Source organism: Panthera tigris, chromosome C1 (assembly GCF_018350195.1).
Source record: "Panthera tigris isolate Pti1 chromosome C1, P.tigris_Pti1_mat1.1, whole genome shotgun sequence".
NCBI lineage: Eukaryota > Metazoa > Chordata > Mammalia > Carnivora > Felidae > Panthera > Panthera tigris.
The window spans coordinates 196,987,979-197,008,909 of NC_056667.1; the positions used below are offsets into that span (position 1 = coordinate 196,987,979).

Genomic DNA, 20,931 nt, shown 5'->3' on the forward strand with positions numbered 1-20,931 from the left:
TAGATTGATACCATCAAGGATGGTGACAAAGAATTCATTAATTTAATACTTTTAAGAAGCTTTTGTTCCTAAGGGTAAGCTTGTGAATTAAGATCAGAAGTTTAAGCCTAATTAAATTCTACTTTTAATGAGAAAAATAAAAACTAAAATACCGTCAGTTTCTATGGGTTTTCAGGTAGAAATAATTCTTATATCATTTGTGTTGATATACAATTCTTTTTTTTCCTAAGGTAATTGAAATCCTCATAAGTGTAGTAAGTTCATTTTTAAACAACATAATCAGTATTTTTGGGTGAAAGGGAAGGATATTGGACTAAGATTAAGTATTGGGAAGTAGTGGTATCTCTTCACAGTTCATGCACATCTTCAGTTTCATTAATAATTAGAAATATTTATTGAGTACCTCCTCTGGTTATTGCTATCAGACAATAAACATGCCAGATAAGGCCAGAGTCTTCATGGGGTATGTAACTTTAGGCAGGACTGATGGGAGGGAGAGATTTCAAGAACATGAATAAGCAATCAACCTAATTTCACCTAGTGATTGGTGCTATGAAGGAATAGGATGATGTGACAGATGGGTGTTCTGTGTCCGTTCATCTTTCACCCATTTATTGTCACAAGACACCAAGCTTTGAATGAAAGCTCTGAACGTAAGGAAACAGCTGGATTGAATCTCTTTTCTCAAACATCCAATCCTTGGATAATCTAAGGTTTTTTTCCTCTCATTTCAGCCCTTCTTTGTCTACTTTCTGTTTTTCTTGCTGGGATTCCTACTCTCCTAGAGCAAAGCTTCTGTGTCTAGAAGTCTTGCTTTTTGCCACTAACTTTTCTCATTACTGATATCTGGTTTCTGACACAAATCTCTTCCAAGACCTGTTGTCCTGGAAAACAGGTATAAGATTCAAATGTATTAGTGTGGTTACTTGTGATTATATTATATTAAAATATTTTGTATCCATTAATCTATCCATGGACACAGGTTTCTTCCACATCTCCGTGATTGCAAATAATGCTGTAATAAACATAGGGGTGCATATATCTTTGTGAATTAGTGGTTTTTTGGAGGGTAAATACCCAGTAGTGGGATTACTGGATCATATAGTACTTCTATTTTTAATATTTTGAGGAACCTCTATACTGTTTCCTATGGTGGTTTTGCCAATTTACATTCCCACCAACAATACACTAGGCTTCTCTTTTCTCCACATTTCTCTCCAACACTTGTTACTTACTATCTTTTTGGTACCAGCATTCTGATTAGTGCAAGGTGATATCTCATTGTGGTTTTGATTTGCATTCCCTGATGATTAGTGCTGATGAGCATTTTTTTCATGTGCCTGTTGGCTATCTGTATGTCATCTTTGCAAAAGTCTGTTTAGGTCCTCTGCCCATTTTTTAATCAAATTATTTGGTTTTTCGGTGTTGAGTTAAGTTCTTTATATATTTTGGATATTAACTCCTTATCAGATATATCATTTGTAAATGATCTTTTCCCATTTATTAGGTTGCTTTTTTCTTTTATTGATAGTTCCTTCACTGTGCAAAAGCTTTTTATTTTGGTGTAGTCCCAATAGTATATTTTTGCTTTTGTTTTATCTACAAATATGTTGCTAAAGCTGATGTCCTAGAGATTACTGCCTATGCCTATGCTAAACACACACACACACACACACACACACACACACACACACACACACAGGAAAATTACTCAATCATAAAAAAATTAATGTGATCAGGGTGCCTGGGTGGCTCAGTGGGTTAAGCATCAACTTCGGCTCAGGTCATGATCTCACAGTTCGTGAGTTCAAGCCCCACATTGAGCTCTGTGCTGACAGCTCCAAGCTTAGACCTGCTTCAGATTCTATGTCTCCCTCTCTCTCTGCCCCTCACCTGCTCTCACTCTCTCTCTCTCTCAAAAATAAATAAACATTTTTTAAAAAGCTTAAAAAATGAGATTTTTGCATTTGCAACAACATGGCACAGCATGGATGGACCTAGAAGATACTATGCTAAGTGAAATAATTCAAACAGAGAATGACAATTACCATATGATTTTGCTTATATGTGGAATCTAAAGTACAAAATAAATGAACAAACAAAAAATAGAAATGGACTCATAAATACAGAGAACAAACATGGTTGGTAGTGAGGAAGGTATAAGGGATGGACAAAATAGGTAGATTACGAGGTACAGACTTTCAGTTATAAAATAAATAAGTTGTAGAGATGAAAAGTGCAGCACAGGAAATATAATCAATAATATTGTAATAATGTCTAGTGACATGATGACAACATTTATTGTGCTGAGCACTGAGTAATGTACAGAATTTTCAAATCTCTATGTTGTACACTTGAAACAAATATAACATGGTACATCAACTATACTTTGTTTATATATATATATAAGTATTGAGAAGTTAAACAGATGATTTCAGAAGTGGTTTTTGGATTTCAAGTATTTAATGTTAAATCTGTTGATAAGCTTATAGTCAACAGTGAGTCACTTGCAATCATCTTTGAAGCTAATTTATTTCCCTTTTTGTTTAAATTATTCTTAAAGATACACTTCAAAACAACTGTCCTGACCATTTTTGAATATAAAAAAGACATTTAATACTTTTAAGTCATAGAATTTGTAGAAGCAAAAGTTCTTTAAAAAACTGACCTAACTACAGAAGATACAAAAGCAGCACCATATGATTGAAGTGTATAAGCTTTCACTCTTTCTTATTCAGGTCTGAGTCTCAGGCACACGAGGGGTTGGCTTCCCTCATTCCGCCTCATAAGACATAGGTTCTAAAGCAGAAGTAATTATTTTACTTAGTCTGTTAACTTTGAGAATCCCAGACCATGAGAGTCAACTCAGTAATGGGACATTTTATTTCTAATTCTTTCTGTCCTTTGTAATACTATTCATGGGCAATATTTGAATCAGTTTAGATTGGTTAGTAGGTACCAAATGACCTAGAAGGTATGGATGGCAGGGAACAAACCTGTGCCCTGAAAGTAAAGGGAGAGTTCAGGTATTTACTGAAGAAGTAGTTTATTACTGCATCCGTAAGAACAGCGGCACTGGGGCACCTGGGTGGTTCAGTCGGTTGAACATTCGACTCTTGACTTCGGCTCAGGTGATGATCTCACAATTCGTGGGAATGAGCCCCACATCGGGTTCTGCAATGACAGTGTCAAGGCTGCTTGGGATTCTCTCTCCTCTCTCTCCCTGCCCCTCACCCTGCTCACATTTGCACATGCACTTTCAATCTCTCTTTCTCAAATAAATTAAATTTAAAAATTAAGTAAATAAATAAAAAGAACTTCGGCAGTTATATTCATTCTCATGTTCATTCTTACTCTTATGAGTATCATGTGCTGGATTAAAACATAAACAAAAGACAAAACAAAATAAATAAAATAAGAAATGCCAAGGAAACTCAGTACAGGCAATCAGATGATAACTGGGATTTTAAAGAAAACTTTAGGGACGCCTGGGTGGCTCAGTCCTGCACTGGGCTCTGTGCTAACAGCTCAGGGCCTGGAGCCTGCTTCGGATTCTGTGTCTCCTTCTCTCTCTGCTCCTCCCTTGCTCACACTCTGTCTCTCAAAAATAAATAAAGATTAAAAAAAATTTTAAAGAAATCTTTAAGTAATTCATATATATTTGAAAGGAAAACTCTGGCTAAACCAAGGATCATCACATCAGGCAGTGTGTGTGTGTGTGTGTGTGTGTGTGTGTGTGTGTCCAGAGCCCAATGCTGGACTTGAACTCATGAACCACAAGATCATGACCTGAGCTAAAGTCAGACACTTAACCAACTGAGCCACCCAGGCACCCAAGCAGTGTGTGTTTATAAACCTACTTTCAGAAAAACGTAGGCTCTGGTGTGTAGCATTTGCCAATTTCCATGGTATAAATACTACCACCATGACCAATTTCAAATGACCCAAGTGAAATCACTGAATGTGGAATTAGGAAAATATATAAACCACTATCTTATAAAGCAACATAAGTCAACTGCAATGGGCCACTGTATCAGACCACATAACTTTTGTTTTATGTGTTTCTAATGTTTCTAATTCATAAAAGTTGATTTATTTGGTACTGTGGAGTATGGGTTAATACAAATTAATTTTATAGGCAATAAACATTTCACCTTTATTGAAACACTTTAAATAGCACTGAAACATTTTAAATAGTAACTATTTCTTAATGAAAATCCTCCTAAAATGAATGTTGCATTTTTCTACCTGCAAAGCAAAATTTCATCACTGGCTGATAACCCAAAGCCCTCACTTGACATTATGATAGGCAGTGTAGAAGATTGTGTAGATAGTGGTTAAAAGTACATGGTATTAAGCCAACTGTTTGGGAAGAATAATCCTACCTCCATCACTAAGTACATGTGTGATATTGAGCAAGTTATCTAGACTTTGTATACTTTGGTTTCCTTATCTTTAAACTGGATAAATTATAAGTGTAGTTGGTTCTTCTTATTCAAGATTGTTATATTTTATAAAATCACCAAAAACACCGGATTAGTGAATATGGAAACATTGTGCCCAGAAGAAATACAGGGTTAGTTTCCTGCAAGTTAATTTGTCAATTAATCAATATTTAACCTAGTTTTGTGTGTGTTTCTGTTTAAAGATGCATTATTTAATATGTGTTGATTCATTCACACTGAAATTATAGTCAAAAAGCACTATTTGCTGACATATGAACAAAGTTTGTCTAACCATTTTCTGTATAAGTGATCTTACAGCTTTCACGCACTTACAGACACCAGACAACACTGCACTGGGGAGGCACTTTAAACAGCAAAGCCACAAAAATCACCACAAAAAAGCACAAAACTGTGAAAAAAAAAATTAAAACCACGGAACTAAGTAGACCGCAAAAGGACACTGCTTACAGTAGGAGAGCTGGAACAAGAAGGCAGAGTTTTACTTAGCTTGACCTCAGCGTGCAATGTCACATCCTGTGACTTGAAATTTTTTGCCACTCTGTGCATGTCTATATCTATGAATGTCTACGAAAGCATTGATTTGGGTGTTATAAATACATGTTAGTGAGTAGACAGTTCACAAATCCAGAATCTGTGAATAGATAGGGCCAATGGTATTCACAGTGCTGTTTACACATGCAAAATGCTTAGGATAGTTAGCACTCAACAGGTGTGTTTAAACTACAATTTTAAATGTAGGGGCTGTTGGAATATACAGAATTATTTGCTTTTGCCTTTATTAATTTGCCCCAAGATGTCATTTCAATATTTGGTCTTTTTATTTTAGTTTTTCCATTATCCAGTTTACTGGTATAAACTGCCAAGCATCTACTTTTTCCTCACTGTTACCAGTTGTGCCCTCCAGCCTCTTAACCCTCTCCCTTTGCAAAACCCTGCTTTTTGCAAAAACAGGTCAGTTGACTGATCAGAAAATCTGAGTGAGGACTTGAGAGTACTCTGAGTGAATCCCAGCTCTACTATAGTTATTTAATTTATTCACCTTTTGCTTCTATTCCCTAAATCCTGGCTGTATTCCAAATATTTTGAGCTTACCAAGAATCTGCCCTATGTTTACACATACGGAGTGGAATTTTATTACTATTTGGGGGTGAGGCTCAGATTGTATGTTTATTGCCAAGGGTTTTGGCCAAGAAATTTTATAGTTTCGAAGCTGTGGCCTATTCATGAGCCTTCCTGGGTGAGATACTCAAACTACATGATAGTTTGTTATGTCATGATAGGTTATGGTGAACTTTAAGATAGGGCTTATGGGGGCGCCTGGGTGGCGCAGTCGGTTAAGCGTCCGACTTCAGCCAGGTCACGATCTCGCGGTCCGTGAGTTCGAGCCCCGTGTCAGGCTCTGGGCTGATGGCTCGGAGCCTGGAGCCTGTTTCCGATTCTGTGTCTCCCTCTCTCTCTGCCCCTCCCCCGTTCATGCTCTGTCTCTCTCTGTCCCAACAATTAAAAAAAAAAAAAAAAAAAAAAAGTTGGGGAAAAAAAAAAAAAAAAAAAGATAGGGCTTATGGAAGACTCCCGGATAGATTTTGTTTAAAAATCACTCTCTCTACTAAATGTTCAACTGAATTCCATGGTCACAAGGAAACTATTGCATGATGGATTTTATATAATTTACAGTAATATAAAACAAAAGGCTCTCATTATTAAAGTGTTGTTAACTTTTGAAGTCAAATTTTGGATGTCACTTGAGGATTTTGCCTTGCTGAGATGCTAATTCTGGTGGGTCTTAAAATAGCTTATGTATAAACTTTTAAAAATAAACCAGGGTGGGGAGGAATCCCTCAGTGAACTGGATGCTATGAATTACAGTATGAGGATTTAAATAGGTTTCACTAATGTTCATGTTGGATTCTTAGATTTAGGTATTTCACAAAGAATTATTGGCTAAGCCTAGTGATAAATTTTATTATTGCAGGTTGACTCAATTATATAAACACTATTTAAAATCCAGGTATTACTAAGTATTAATAAGGTAATGAATGCTAATCCTCTTTTTCAAAACAAGAATAGACTTTTTTTAGCTTTTATCTTCAGAGATATATATTGTGCTGCTTTTTTGTAAATGTTCCATGCTTGTCTTAATATTTTGTTGATCTGTAAATTCATACAAGCTTGAAGTTTTAAAGGTGCAATTGTATATTCAATATTAATAGTGTTAAAACAAACACACCAAAGAAAATAAAACTCCTAAAATTTAATGCCTCATGAAGAGAAACTATGTTAAAATGTTGTCATCTTGTATGTTAGCATATGTATGGGAAATACGTTTTAAGTGAAAATGTATCTGCTCTAGAAGAGTAGATAACTTTGTTTTATAATGAGCTGAAAATTCAGAAAAATATTCATCATTCACTTACCAGAATAATAAATTAAATCAAGGGAAAAGAGGAAATAAAGGAAAAGCAGGAGGTGAGTTAATAAAGAGCCATTGCTTATGAACTAACTTCTTCCTACAAAAATGTTAGGAAAACAGCCGACAGGGCAACAGAGAGAAAATTGCATCAGGCTTCAGTGTTTATGTTTTTGATGGAAGTGTACAAATCATTTCCATCCCTTGTGGTGCTGTCATGCTCCATCACTTTAGTCCATTTTCACCTTGCAAAGAAATTTTGAATGGAACTCCCTGCTCTGGCAGCTAATTAATCTCTCACAAGCCGGCTCTTGCAGCCTGTCTGCCTGGAATGCCCCACACCTTAAACCAGTGGCTCGTGAGCAGATTTCTTTCCCCCTTCAGCAGTTCTTTCTTCTGTTAAGCTATGTGAAGACCCAGCTTTTCCTTTTCATTTGGGAAACTATGTGAGCTATATCATTGAGAAATTGCTCCCTCTATCCCAACACCATATATGAATAGACTCCTAAATAAATGAATTGGGTTTTAATGAACAACAAAGGCTGAATATAAATTCTAGACATGCACAGTATTTTACCTATAGTGTGTATATGCAAGGACACATATTAGAACAATACATTTTCTGTGTACGTATATTTGTTATATCTTTGTTAGGATGAACCAGATATAATCATATTTGTAATACTGTTGCGTTTGCTTTTAAAAATACTACCAAATTTTGGAATAGACTTTTTAGTTTAGTGGAAAATTATATCTGTTAAAAGATACTTTTAAGTTAAAAGCATAATTCTTTGTAAGTTGAAATGCTTCAATTAAAAATATCATATTCAGAATTTTTCTCTTTAGTAAATAGTCTTCTAAAAAGTTACAACTAATGAACTACTTACAAATAATAATCTTAATTTTGTCACAGATATAAATCTATTCACTAACATTTGATAGGTTAGAAATATTAATCATTGTTTTATATATTGTTCATGCTGTTTCTTTCTTATGCATTCATCTGTATCGATTGTGTTTTCTCTCACTTGTATTGTGTTCATTAAATCTCTTGTGGATTTTTATTTTTTATGTTTTCTTTCCTGTTTACTTCCTTTTAATTAAACATGAAAGACCTCCCAGGAGCTATGTAAATACATACCTTTAGAAAGGAAAAGATGTATATGCTAATGGTATAACTATTTTTTAAATGTTTATTTATTTTAAGAGAGAGCGGGGGGAGGGGGGAGAGGCAGAGAGAAGGAGAATCTTAAGCAGGCTCTCTGCTCAGTGTGGTGCCCCAATGGTATAGCTATTTTAAATATTAAAGATTCTCTGTCCATCTATGAAGATGCATGTACTTGATCCATGCTTGTATGAGAAACATACTTGATAAGAGAATAGGATCACTATAAATATTCAGTTATTCACAGCAATATATATTCTAGAATATTTACAATGCCATAAATATCAGGGGAGTGAAGGTAGAGGGAAAAAGTATTCTGGCAAGCCATATTTATTTTTAGTTGTTTAGTTGAGGTAATATATCCATCCAGTGCAATGAATAGTTATTAACCGTTCAATTAGATGAATTTTAACAAATGTATATAACTTTGAAACTAATGCAGATATAGACGATTTCTGTGACCACAGAAAGTTTCCTTGTGTCTTTATTTAATCAGTGCCTACTCCCTCTAGCAAATACTGTTCTGGTTTCTATAACCACATATTATCTGTTCTTCTTTCTTTTATCTTTTTCTTTTCAAGTTTTGTTTAAATCTAAATTCATTTAAATTCTAGTTAGTTAAATATGGTAAAATTGGTTTCAGGTGTAAAATTTAGTGATTCGTTACTTACATATACACCCAGTACTCATCACAATAAGTGTCCTCCTTAATACCCATCAACAATGTAGCCCATCCGCCACCCACTTCCCTCCGTTAATCAACCCTCAGTTTGTTCTCTATAGTTAAGAATCTCTTATGGCTGTCTCTCTCTCTCTCTCTTTTTTTCCCTGTCCCCTGTGTTCCTCTGTTTTGTTTCTTAAATTCCATATATGAGTGAAATCGTATGGTATTTGTTTTTCTCTGACTTATTTTGCTTAACATAATACATTCTAGATCTATGCACATCATTGCAAATGGCAAGATTTCATCCTTTTTGATGACTGAGTAATGTGTGTACAGGTACATGTACTGGGTAATATATGTACATACATACATACACACACACATATATACACCACATCTTCTTTCTCCATTCATCAGTTGATCGACATTTGGGCTCTTTCCATAATTTGGCTCTTGTTGAAATGCTGCTATAAACATCGGGGTGCATGTGCCCCTTCGAATCAGTATTTTCATGTCCTTTGGGAAAATGCCTAGTAATGCAATTTCTGGGTCATCAGATAGTTCTATTTTTAACTTTTTTGAAGAATCACTATACTGTTTTCCAGAGTGGCTGTACCAGTTTGTATTCCCATCAGCTATGTAAGAGGGTTCCCTTTTCTCCATGTCCTTGCCAGTATCTTTTGTGTCCTGTGTGAGGTGATAATCTCACCGTGGTTTCGATTTGTCTTTCTCTGATGATAAGTGATGTTTAACATCTTTTCATGGGTCTGTTAGCCACCTGGATGTCTTTGGAAAATGTCTGTTCATGTCTTCTGCCCATTTCTTAACTGTATTATTTATTTTAGGGGTGTTGAATTTTAAAAGCAACTTACGGAAATCTGTTGCATTTCGATACACCAATAATGAAGCAGTAGAAAGAGAAATCAAGGAATCAATCCCATTTATAATTGTACAAAAACCATAAGATACCTAGGAATCAACCTAACCAAAGAGGTAAAATATCTATACTCTAAAAACTATAGAATACTTATGAAGGAAATTGATGAGTACATAAAGAAGTGGAAAAACATCCCATGCTCATGGATTGGAATAACGAATATTATTAAGATGTCTATGCTACCCTAGGGCACCTGTGTTGCTCAGTCAGGTGAGTGTCCAAATCCCAGTTTCAGCTCAGGTCACGATCTCATGGTCATGGGATCAAGCCCTACATTAGGTTCTGCACTGAGCATGGAGTCTGCTTAAGATTCTCCCTCTCTCTCTGCCACTCTCTCCTGCTCATGCGCTCTCTCTCTCTCTCTCTCTCTCTCTCTCTCTTTCTCTCTCTCTCCCTCCCTCTCAAAATAAATGAAGAAACATTTTTCAAAAAATTGCTATACCTTTAACACATACATCTCCTTTCTAAAAGCATGTATTTACATAGCTCCTGAGCTTGATGTAGGGCTCCCTGCTGGGTGTGGAGGCTGCTTAAGATTCTCTATCCCTCTCCCTTTGCCCTTCCCCAAACCCTACTTTCTTCTCTCTCTCTGTCAAAAAAAAAAAAAAAAAAAAAAAAAAAAAGCCTGTACTGCCCAAAGCTATCTACACATTTAATGCAGTCCCTTATCAAAATACTAGCAGTTTTCGGGGCGCCTGGGTGGCTCAGTCAGTTAAGCGGCCGACTTCGGCTCAGGTCATGATCTCGCGGTCCGTGAGTTCAAGCCCTGCGTCGGGCTCTATGCTGACAGCTCAGAGCCTGGAGCCTGTTTCAGAATATGTGTCTCCCTCTCTCTGACCCTCCCCCGTTCATGCTCTGTCTCTCTCTGTCTCAAAAATAAATATAAGAACGTTAAAAAATTTTTTCAAAATACTAGCAGTTTTCACAGAGCTAGAACAATCCTAAAATTTGTATGGAACCACAAAAGACTCCAAGTAGCCAATGCCAGCATTATTTTCTCCATATACATGTTTCCATCAGGTGCCATTTTCATTCAGTGTGAATAACTTCTTTTTAGCATTTCTTATAGGAAAGATTTACTGGTGCTGAATTTTCTCAGCTTTCATTTATCTGAAAATTTATTTCATCCTCATTATGGAAGGTATTTTTAACTGATTATTGGATTTTCAGCCCTTAAATGTGTTCTATTATATTGTGTCTCTATTTTTTTCTGCTGAGAAGTAAGTTGCCATGTATACCATTGTTTCCTACATGTTGTGTTTCTTTTATCTATAGCCATTTAAGGATTTTTGTTTTATATTTTCCTTTTAGCAATTTGACTATGAAATGCTTAGGTATGTTCTGTTATTAACTCTCTTGGACTCTGTTGAGTTTCTTGGATCTGTATATTGGTATTTTTCATCAAATTGGGGAATTTTGTAGTTATTATTTCTTCAGAAATGTGCTACTCCTCTCATTCTCCTACTCTCCACCCCACTCTGGAAACCCATTATTTATCCATTAGACTATGTGATATTTCCCTACTGATGACTGATCTGTGATATAGATATTTACTATATCTATATTTTACTATATACTATATTTTTACTCTGTTATTCAAATTAGATAATTTCTGTTAATCTGCATTCAAGCCCACCTATCCTTTTTTCTGTAATATCCATTTTGCAAATGATCTTTGATCATCATTTGCAAAAGATCAATGATATTTTTATTTCACATACTGTACTTATTAATTCCTCCCTGTGCTTCTTTTTTATAGTTTCCACTTTTTTTAAGTTTATTTATTTTGAGAGAGAGAAAGAGAGGACACAAACAGGGGAAGAACAGAGAGAGGGAGGGAGAGAGAGAATCCCAAACAGGACCCACATTGTCAGTGCAGAGCCCAACACGGGGCTTGATCTTACAAACTGTGGGATCATGACCTTAGCCGAAATTAAGAGTCAATCACTGAACCAACGGAGCCACCCAGGCACCCCTCCATTTATCTTCTGAGATTCTTTATTTACACATGCATTGTAACTGTGTCTTTTTATCCTTAAACATTTATAATAGATGGTTGAAGTCTTTTTTGTCTTCTATAATCAACATTTGATTCATCTTAGAATCTCTATTACTGAGATTTTATCTTGATTATGGATCATATTTACTACATCTTCACATGTGTAGTAATTTTTTAAAATTATATGCTGGATGTTGTTAATGGCAGTTACAGGTAGTCTATATTAGGTGGTCTTTCTATGAAAGGTAATGAGTTCTGTCCTAGTGATTAGTTTCATTATCAGCAGATTCTTTTTGCCCTTTCTGTCTTGGTTTCATTTTTTGGCAAGACAAGTCTACTTTGCTTTTGAACTTAGTTAATGAAGACGACCCTCACTTTTACTGTGGGGTCTTTCTGGAGTCCCAACTGAAAGTATGAGGTGCCCAGTGAGTTCTCTTCACTCTGGTTGGGATTAAAGCACAGTGTCTTCCAACAGTCCCTGGTCTCTGGTATTACTGTTCAGCTCTCAGCTACAGATTTCCTAGGGGGAAATCTCTGCTAGGACTATTGAATCTTACTCTGTAGCAATGCCATCTAGACCTTGACAAACAATTCCTAGAAAATCCCCATAAAAACTACTGCCATTCCAGTGCAGTTCCCTTTTCTCAGGTACCCCACACTGCAAATTCCAGGCATATCAGCAGCCCTAACTGTTCTCACTGCCTTTTGTCTCACAGAGACTTCAATTCTACCGGGGTCCTGCTGTTACATTTAATAGCAGGAAGTGCTTCCAAGCAGAAAGTCAGGAGGGTAGTGGAGCTCATGTTGAGCTTTTTCTTTCTCTAAAAGATTACCATCTTGTGCTGTGTTTAGTTTAATGCCATAGAACAGTTGCTTTACATAATTTGTGTAATTTTATATTTATTTATTGTGTGGGGAGAAGTAAAGTACTGGTTACTCTACATGGTTAGAAACAAATTCTAACAAGACGTTTTTATTGTTAGATAAAGGAGATAACGGAGATTGCCATAGATGAGACAGATTGAAGGTGGTAAGGAAGGCAGGGGCCTTCAGAGTTAATACAGAGCTTGTGACTCAAGGGGTTTTGCAACAAGATACATCTATACTTTAAAATACAAAAATGGAAGAGTGATGAACTTAGGGATCGGGACAATAACACACTTGGTGGTAAGTCTTTGTGGAAGACAACAAACCTGATTAGAAATTAGAGATAACATACGTCCAGTTTTTTATTTCTGCTATTTAATTTAGCAAGTAGCTGTCCCATTCAAAAATAAGTCATAATAAAAAGAAACCAACCCTGAACTTATGAAGAATTATAAAAATGGAAGAATAAATTAATATAAACAAAATTCTACTAGGGACTATATAATGCAGAAGGAATTACCTAAGCAAAGTTATCAATAATTCAGATAGAAAATACACTATATTTTTAAAGATTACAGAAATGTTATTTTTAATTTATTTTATATGATGAAATATCAAAAATGCTCGAGCATTTCATTATGATTTTATAAGACAGTAGACATATATGAAAAGTAGACTGAGAAATATCAGCAAATAAGTGAAATAGAAAACATAAACCAAAGCTTTTGATGGCTCCCCTCTACACACACACACACACACACACACACACACACAAACACAATTGAGAATTATAAAGAGCAGGGGTGAAAAAATGAAAAAAAAAATAAGGATATAAACATCATAAACAAAATGTTAGCTGTAGAGACAAATGAGACAAAATAAAAATAAAACCTGGTTGGTGTTCCTAAAGAAAAAAAAAAGGAATAAATGGAAGAGAAAAACATACAGATATAGTGGAAGCAACTTTCGTAGAATAATTATAGTCTGAGAATAATAGATGGAAATAGCTATCAAGTCATGCCATGATAAAATTTCTGAACAGCGGTGTTTGTGAAAGACCTACGTGGCTAATGCACATAGAAAGCCTATCATCCACAAAGGTAGTTGAGCGGAAATGGGAACAGAGATTAGGTTGGCCTCAGACTTTGCCTGTGGTATAAGACAGTGGAAAATTTTTTCATAAACATTTGAGAAAATATTGATGAAACAAGATATGATAGCCAGTCAAAATTGCTCTCGAAGTAATGAATGATGAAGAAAATGTAAAAAAAATATAGGTACAGAAGATTACTTTAAATATATGTTAAATAAAAATTAGGAGGACAGGTGGGGGTCACTAAGCAACTATGAGATTTGTGAATACTGATAAAATATGTGTTATGATTTTTGATGTTGTAGTATTAACAATGTGATTTTGAAAATTGGGAGGTAAGTATAAAAAGAGGGGAGAATTATACATTTGTTCATTTCCCTTTTTAATTCTACTTTTCTAAAGGTTATAAAATAATTAAAAATAACATAATTTTAATATTTTTTCTTAATGTTAGGATGTCTCTTAGGGAATGATATTTCACAATAATAAAATATTTACTTGACTTTCAGCACTGCCTTTAATTCTGCTTATTTTGTTTTACAGTTAAATCCTATATAACTTAAAAATTTACTACTTTAATAAAATAAATATATTCTTCTTATTTTTCTGTAAAATCTCTCTCTGTCTGTTTCCCCATAAAGCTATGGAGAAAGAATAATTACTCTTCTGGAACAATTACCTTAATAGTTAAGTGTCATTATTTCAATATGGTGGGCATTGGAGTATAAACTTTTAAAGAAATGTTTTATACTTATGTTTTGGGAATCATTAGAAAATAGCATGTAAAATGTCTATATAACACAGTAAGTCCTTAAAAATAAAAAAGAAATTATTCTGTACATTTTAGTACTAACCTCAAAAAAGGAAAAAACTGTCAGAAGTAAAATCCAAGCATACTTATAAATATCCAAATATATTAGCTTAAAGGAGTAGGTATTATATATTTTAAGCTTATGAACCATATGGTCTCTCTTATAACTATGCAACTCTGCTATAGTAGTGGGAAAGCAGCAACAGACAATTGTAAACAAATTGGCATCTTCTAATAAAACATTTGCAAAAATAGGCAGCCAGTCTATATGCCATAGTTTGTTAACTCCTGATATACACTGACCCATATCATCAGCTTTAATAATCACACTATTATCAAGCTCTCTCAGAAATATTGAGATAAAGATGCTAACACAGAATGGTCCTAATTAATGAATTTATTGATTTTACTTTCTTGTTCCTGACATTAATTAATATAATACTTAATTTTGATATGGAAAGACTCAATCACAGAGGGTGTCACTGAGTAACTTACATATGTGGTAATATATTCATAAATCTTAATATCTCTTGATTTTTTTAAAAAACATCAAAATCAAGTGAGGAGGAACAAACTTTGCTCCTAACAGTTCTTAGATGCTGTGCTCAGTTTGACTTCTTCCCTTCCCTTTTACATATATGACCTTGGTCAGAGAATCCCAGAATGTTGGAGCTGGATTGGACCTCTCAGTACATCAAATTAAGTAATCTCATTCATACAGGAAGGAAAGCTGCTGGCACTGAGATTGAATAACTTGCTCCTGGTCACCCTGCTAGCTCTTGTCAAAGTTAGGATTGGAACACGGTCTCCTGCCTCCCATTGCAGAGGTTTCCCCACTATGCCAGACTACCGAATATGGCATGGCTCAAGCCAGAAAGGAGCCAGTTGGTCAGGGCTTAAACAACTGGTTATCTTATTAGAAATGTGCTTATATTGACTCCTGTGTTCTCAGCACTGTTAATTATCCTGCTTCTACTCTTTCTCTGTTTTTAAAATATGCTTATCACTGAAGTTCATTAAAAGAAATTAAGCATTACAAACAGGAAATAGTGCTGCTCTGTATATACTGTTTCCTTAAAAAAAAAAAACTTTGATAAAGTGGCAAAAGGCAAAACTGCAGTTTTATTTCTTTCTTAGTTATTTCTAACAGTAGAGATCAGAATCGAATTCAGTGGATTTAGAATGAAGCCTGAACATTTGCCTTCCATTGTTTTCTTTTCTTAGCATATTCGTTTATTAGATGGGGACCATTTTTATTTAATCATTTCATGAGAAGGAATAAATGACAGTTGGTGTGACTTTATAAATTGATGGTAACTTAAATTTAGTCAGTTGTATGCTACTAATTCTATAAAGTGCTTAGGATGTCAAGTGACTATAGAATTTTCCCTTAAAATGTGGCTTTTGTATATTTTTGTCGTTTACAAAATTACTTACGCTTCAGATACTTAAGTTATCTTCATTAGCATTGTGTAGACAGCATAAGAAACATTTAGGTGCTAACTCCTAAAACTTGAACTCTCCATTTCTGTCTACACAGTGAAAGATGCAGATGCACTTTGTACGGACATGTGGATTCTGTGAACAGCATTGAGTTTTTTCCTGGTTCCAACACTCTTCTCACAGGTTCTGCAGATAAGACCCTGTCTGTATGGGATGCAAGAACAGTAAGCAAATCTTTAGCCCTTTTTTAGGTGTTGATAAGTCTAATCACTCTTGGTCACTCTTTAGGTTCTGGGTGCAACTTATAAAGTAATTGTGCAAGGGCATGGAAGGTAAAAAATGGGAGTATGTTCCTATTTACAAGGTCTTGCTTAGGTACTCTTACCTACCCTGCCTCCTGTATGTGTAGGGGTTACAAAAATAATGCAATGACTTCATTAAACATTAATTCAACAGTTTTTTATTGAGACAGAAACTCTGCTGGTTCAGGAAATATGAAAGGGGAACATGTAGTGCTTCTCCTTAAGGATCTTGTAGCAAAGAGAAACAAGAGATTATCTTAATGCAATGAGGTATGTTTTTAAATGGAAGAACATACAAGAGAGAAAGCCTGGAGAACTGTCATCTGCCTGAAAGGGTATTGATGGCTTCCAAGAGGAGTCTGTGCTTGGGCTGAGATGTGGAGGATAAGTAGGATATATCAGGTAGTCTGTAGAGTGTGGACTCTGGGAAAAGGTAGTGCATGTACAAAGCAGTAGAAATGTGAGGCTTAAATAGTATGTTCTGGGTGTAATAATATGTATGAATAGAGCTTACAGAAGAAGAAACAGCAGGTGAGAGTATTCAGATAGACAAGGACAAGGTCATGAAGTACCTGATTCAGGTTTTATAGTGTTTCAGGGGCAATCTGTTAGAATGTCAAGGAAGCAGGGTAACACAATCAAATTTGCCTTTTAGAAAGACTAATATATTATGGTAGTTGAGTAAGGGAGTCTGTTTCATTGAGGAAGTTGGTACAACAGGCTGTGAGTGGATGGGAATTTGAACCAGGAAACTAACAACAACAAACGAAGAGAATGGTTTAAAGGCAGGAAGTTTAACTCTCAGAATTTGAAGAGTGATTTGAGGTAGAGATTATGGGAGGAAGAGGTGTCTAAGGTGACCAGCTGTGTGAGTTTGTCCACAGCTGAGGAATGTCCTGGGTCATGGGATTTTCAGTGCTAAAACAAGACAGCACCAGATTACTGTTGATTCAAAAGTGAAGTTGATATAAATAAATTGAGACAGAAAGGGGAAACTACATTTTCAAACAGTTTAGCAGTGAAATTGAAGAGGAGAAAAGGCTGTAGCTCTAGGGTCAGAAGAAAAACAAAGGGTCCCCTTTGTTCACATAGGAAACAACAGGTTTATTTTTTCAGGGAAAGAGCAAAGGGAAGGGAAGGGATTGAAGATGGAGGAGAGACAAGAGATAACACAGAGGCTTATTGATCACAGATTTTAGTGATTTGAGAAATTCCAAGATATGCAAAACAGGATCTCCATATCCATTCTTAGTAATATTTGATGAGGATAGCAAAGAAAACAAGGACTCTGGGAAACTATACAAAAAAACAAAAAAACAAAACAAAAAAAAACCACCGAAATATCCATAGATTCTGATTCCTGGGTCACTAAGGAAATGCAACTTGTAATTTCTCTCTTTTATCTTCCCATATATGACACATGATTGACATCAATAAAGGATTAAGATGATGAACATACAGATGGTGGGAATAGCAATCCAATTCAGTATGGGAGGCCCTATTTAGTCATCTGAGGCAAACTAATTTAGGATGAATACACAAGAAGTCTCAGGTTCACACACTGCAGAAGAAAGCTATAAATGTCTTAGACACCAACTTCACATGTTGCAGAAATTTAGACTTCTGAAGAAGCAGAAGTCAAAAGGCACTGGGGGAAAAGGATGTCAGACATGACTTAAGAATAAAATCAGAATGAATTGTTATTGAGTACAAAAGTCCTGCAACCTTCTCCTTGCTTTAAAATAGCTTAGACCCTGATATAGCAGGGTTCACTCCTGCTAATGGAGCATCAGTGGAAAAGCAAGATTTTCAAATGCATTTAGCCTAAATACTTAGATGTGAAGTGCATATAAAAGCAACTGGTACAGGAAAACCCACAGAGAAAATATTAATTTAGCAGTGACCCAAATTTTATGTTCATTTTCTCTTGATTTCAGGGTTTTCTCCCCCTTCTCTCTGAAAGTGCTGCAACTGAATGTTCTCAGAAAGCATGTCTCTTATTTATTTTTTCTCATGAAAAACTGAAGCACTAGTGCTTAGAAATAAAACCTTTCTTATTAAAAGAAGTTGCCTCTATATATTTGCCTTAAATGCACAGAGTTGTTTTCTGATGGTGACCTTCCTACCTGATTTGTGAGCTCTTTTTGTATTGTTCTAACTCCCCACAGTATCTCTGAGAGCAGAAAAAAGATTCATCACAGCACAGGGCCTTTAGTATATGGAGCATAGCATTGGATTAAATGTATGTGCAGAGAAAGATTGAATCCCAAAAGTATCTCTTTAATCTATCTCTCTATTAAATTGGTTTAATGGCAAATTAAAGTTTATATTACTATGTATGCTAGCTTTAAATTAATTAATACTAGGAAAAGGACTCTAAAATATTTTGTTGTAAATGAAATGTTATTCATAAATAATAGTAAGTGTATGATTGACTAGAAATATAATTCATTTGATGAGTTTATTTTCTGAAAACATTTTCAAGCCAGATGGTAAAAAAAAAAAAAAAAAATATATATATATATATATATATATATATATATATATATACTTAAATTGCTATAATTTAATATAGAATTAGCATGTAAAACAAAGGGAAATTTACTTATGTTATTAATAATTAGACAATGCAAGTTATTAACTAAAATGTTAATATAAAATTCTACAAATAGCATATGACAACAACTCTAGAGTTAAAACAGTATTGTTTTATTAAAGTCACATTAGGCACTTCTATGATTTTGTTTCTCATTCACCTCATTTATTTAAAACCCAAGAAACCTTGAAAAAACTAGATTAAAAAAAATTGTATAGCATTTTAAAAGTACATGTTATATGTTGTTAATATACTATGAAATTATTTGCTATTTTATATCCCAATGGTTCATGCAGGAGTTAAAAATAAATTTACTTTTGTTGGTGAATATTAAGAGATATTGAAGAGGGGAGCCTGGGTGGCTCAGTTAGTTAAGCATCAGACTTCGGCTTAGGTCAGGATCTCACAGTTCGTGGGTTCAAACTCTGTGTTGGGCTCTGTGCTGACAGCTCAGAACCCGGAGCCTGCTTTGGATTTTGTGTCTCCCTCTCTCTCTGCCCCTCACCCACTCACTCTCTGTTTCTCTCTCTTTCAAAAATGAATAAACATTATTTTTTTTAATTAAAAAAAAAAGATTTTGAAAGAGAAAACCAGGGTAGCTATGCCATCTTCTAAGTGATAGTACACAACATACTGAGATGGGTGACATTTTTGGACTTGTAACATTAGCTGCATCCGTATTGTGCCAGTGTACTTCTTCTTTCTAACTTTTAGATTATTTTAATTCTTTGATAAATGATAAACTGTCTGGTTACCCTGAAAGTCTGAACCGAAAAGGAGATAATAGCTTCCTTCTCTTCCTAGTAAAACAAGGACAGCCCATTTTGTCACCTCAATGTGATCAATTACTATTGAGACATCCTCTAAAATATTTTTTGATGAAACATGAAAATGACCAGTGGATTATATTCCTATAAATTAGTTTTAAACCTCTTTCTCCCATTTCCAAACATATATTAGTCTTAAATCATTAACCTAATCTAACAGCTTATTGTCAAGGATAATGAATGTATAGACCTCTAAGTCAGTCTCTAAGTCAACTAGACAGATCAGCTCTGAATTTTGTGGGAGATGAGGAGAGGGATATAAATCTCTATAATTACCAAATGGAGGCTATTAAATAGCTTGCAGTTTGAAAACTCATGAACTTGCTCTGTTTCATAGGACTACATACAGAAAGAGTATTTTTTCTCAAAGTTATGAAACAGTGAAAGTATTATATTAAAATTGAAAAATAAGATTAGAACATTGCCAGAAAATGATGTATATAATATAGGACATTTAATCAAAACTTATAATGCCCTCTCAAAAAGTGACATGAAAAAAACCTAATATACATCAGTGATTTGGAAGCCCATTTAAAATAAATGCAATGAGATTATTAGTCATTCACAAGTCCACTGAAAATATTAAGCCATTTGATTTTTTTTTTTTTTAAGAATGTGCTCACTGTACAGTAAAGCATAGGATAGGATGAGTTATACTTCTATGAGTTGTTCAGAGCTGGGCTGGCAGCAGAGTTGCTGACATTTTGTCTCTTGTGATGAATCAGACATAGAGAATTCATGCCTGAGACTGCCTTTGATGGCTATGCCTCGCCCCCTGGACTAACTACAGGCTCTTGTCCAGCATTTGATGTTGTCCTGACTTAGCTTTAGCCAAAAGATCCAGTAACTGATGACTGTGAAGTCCTGTAAAGTGGAGAATCTAAGTACTCACCAAAGGAGTTATATTGCTTGATCATGTCTGGTGCCCAGCCCAACGTCATCTCTGTGGTTCAGCCTGCACCCTGCACACACCTGTTGGTTTCCCCCCGATAGGATCTCGTGAACTCTCAGAGGAGCCTGGCATTATTTGGAAGCTAGAATATGGACATAAAGGCCAAGCTTGCACCTTCTCTCTCTAGGTTTTATTCCTTAGACACATTCAATTTAGTAATCTTTATTGACGTTCTTTGTGCCAGGCAACATACTGGGTTCTCGATTATTGACTGGGACAGAGTCCCTGCCATCAGTGAACATGTGGTCTATTAATTACTATGCAGTGGTAATAAAGATATAAAGCCATGTAGACAGAAAGATAAGCTATTTTAAAATAATGGAGGGGCACCTGGGTGGCTCAGTCAGTTAAGCATCCGACTTCAGCTCAGGTCATGATCTCACAGTTTGTGAGTTCAAACCC

The 20,931-nt window shown here is 35.1% G+C and overlaps 1 protein-coding gene across 2 annotated transcripts in view; it reads left to right on the forward strand.

Moving 5' to 3' along the window:
* The window catches only part of SPAG16 (sperm associated antigen 16), a 1,018,955-nt gene that overhangs the window by 612,634 nt on the left and 385,390 nt on the right, over positions 1 to 20,931 (forward strand). For both annotated transcript variants that reach the window (XM_015539276.2, XM_042995277.1), the window contains one exon: positions 15,950 to 16,076. In XM_015539276.2, the coding sequence (XP_015394762.2) occupies positions 15,950 to 16,076 (127 nt within the window). The remainder of the gene's footprint in view (positions 1 to 15,949; positions 16,077 to 20,931) is intronic.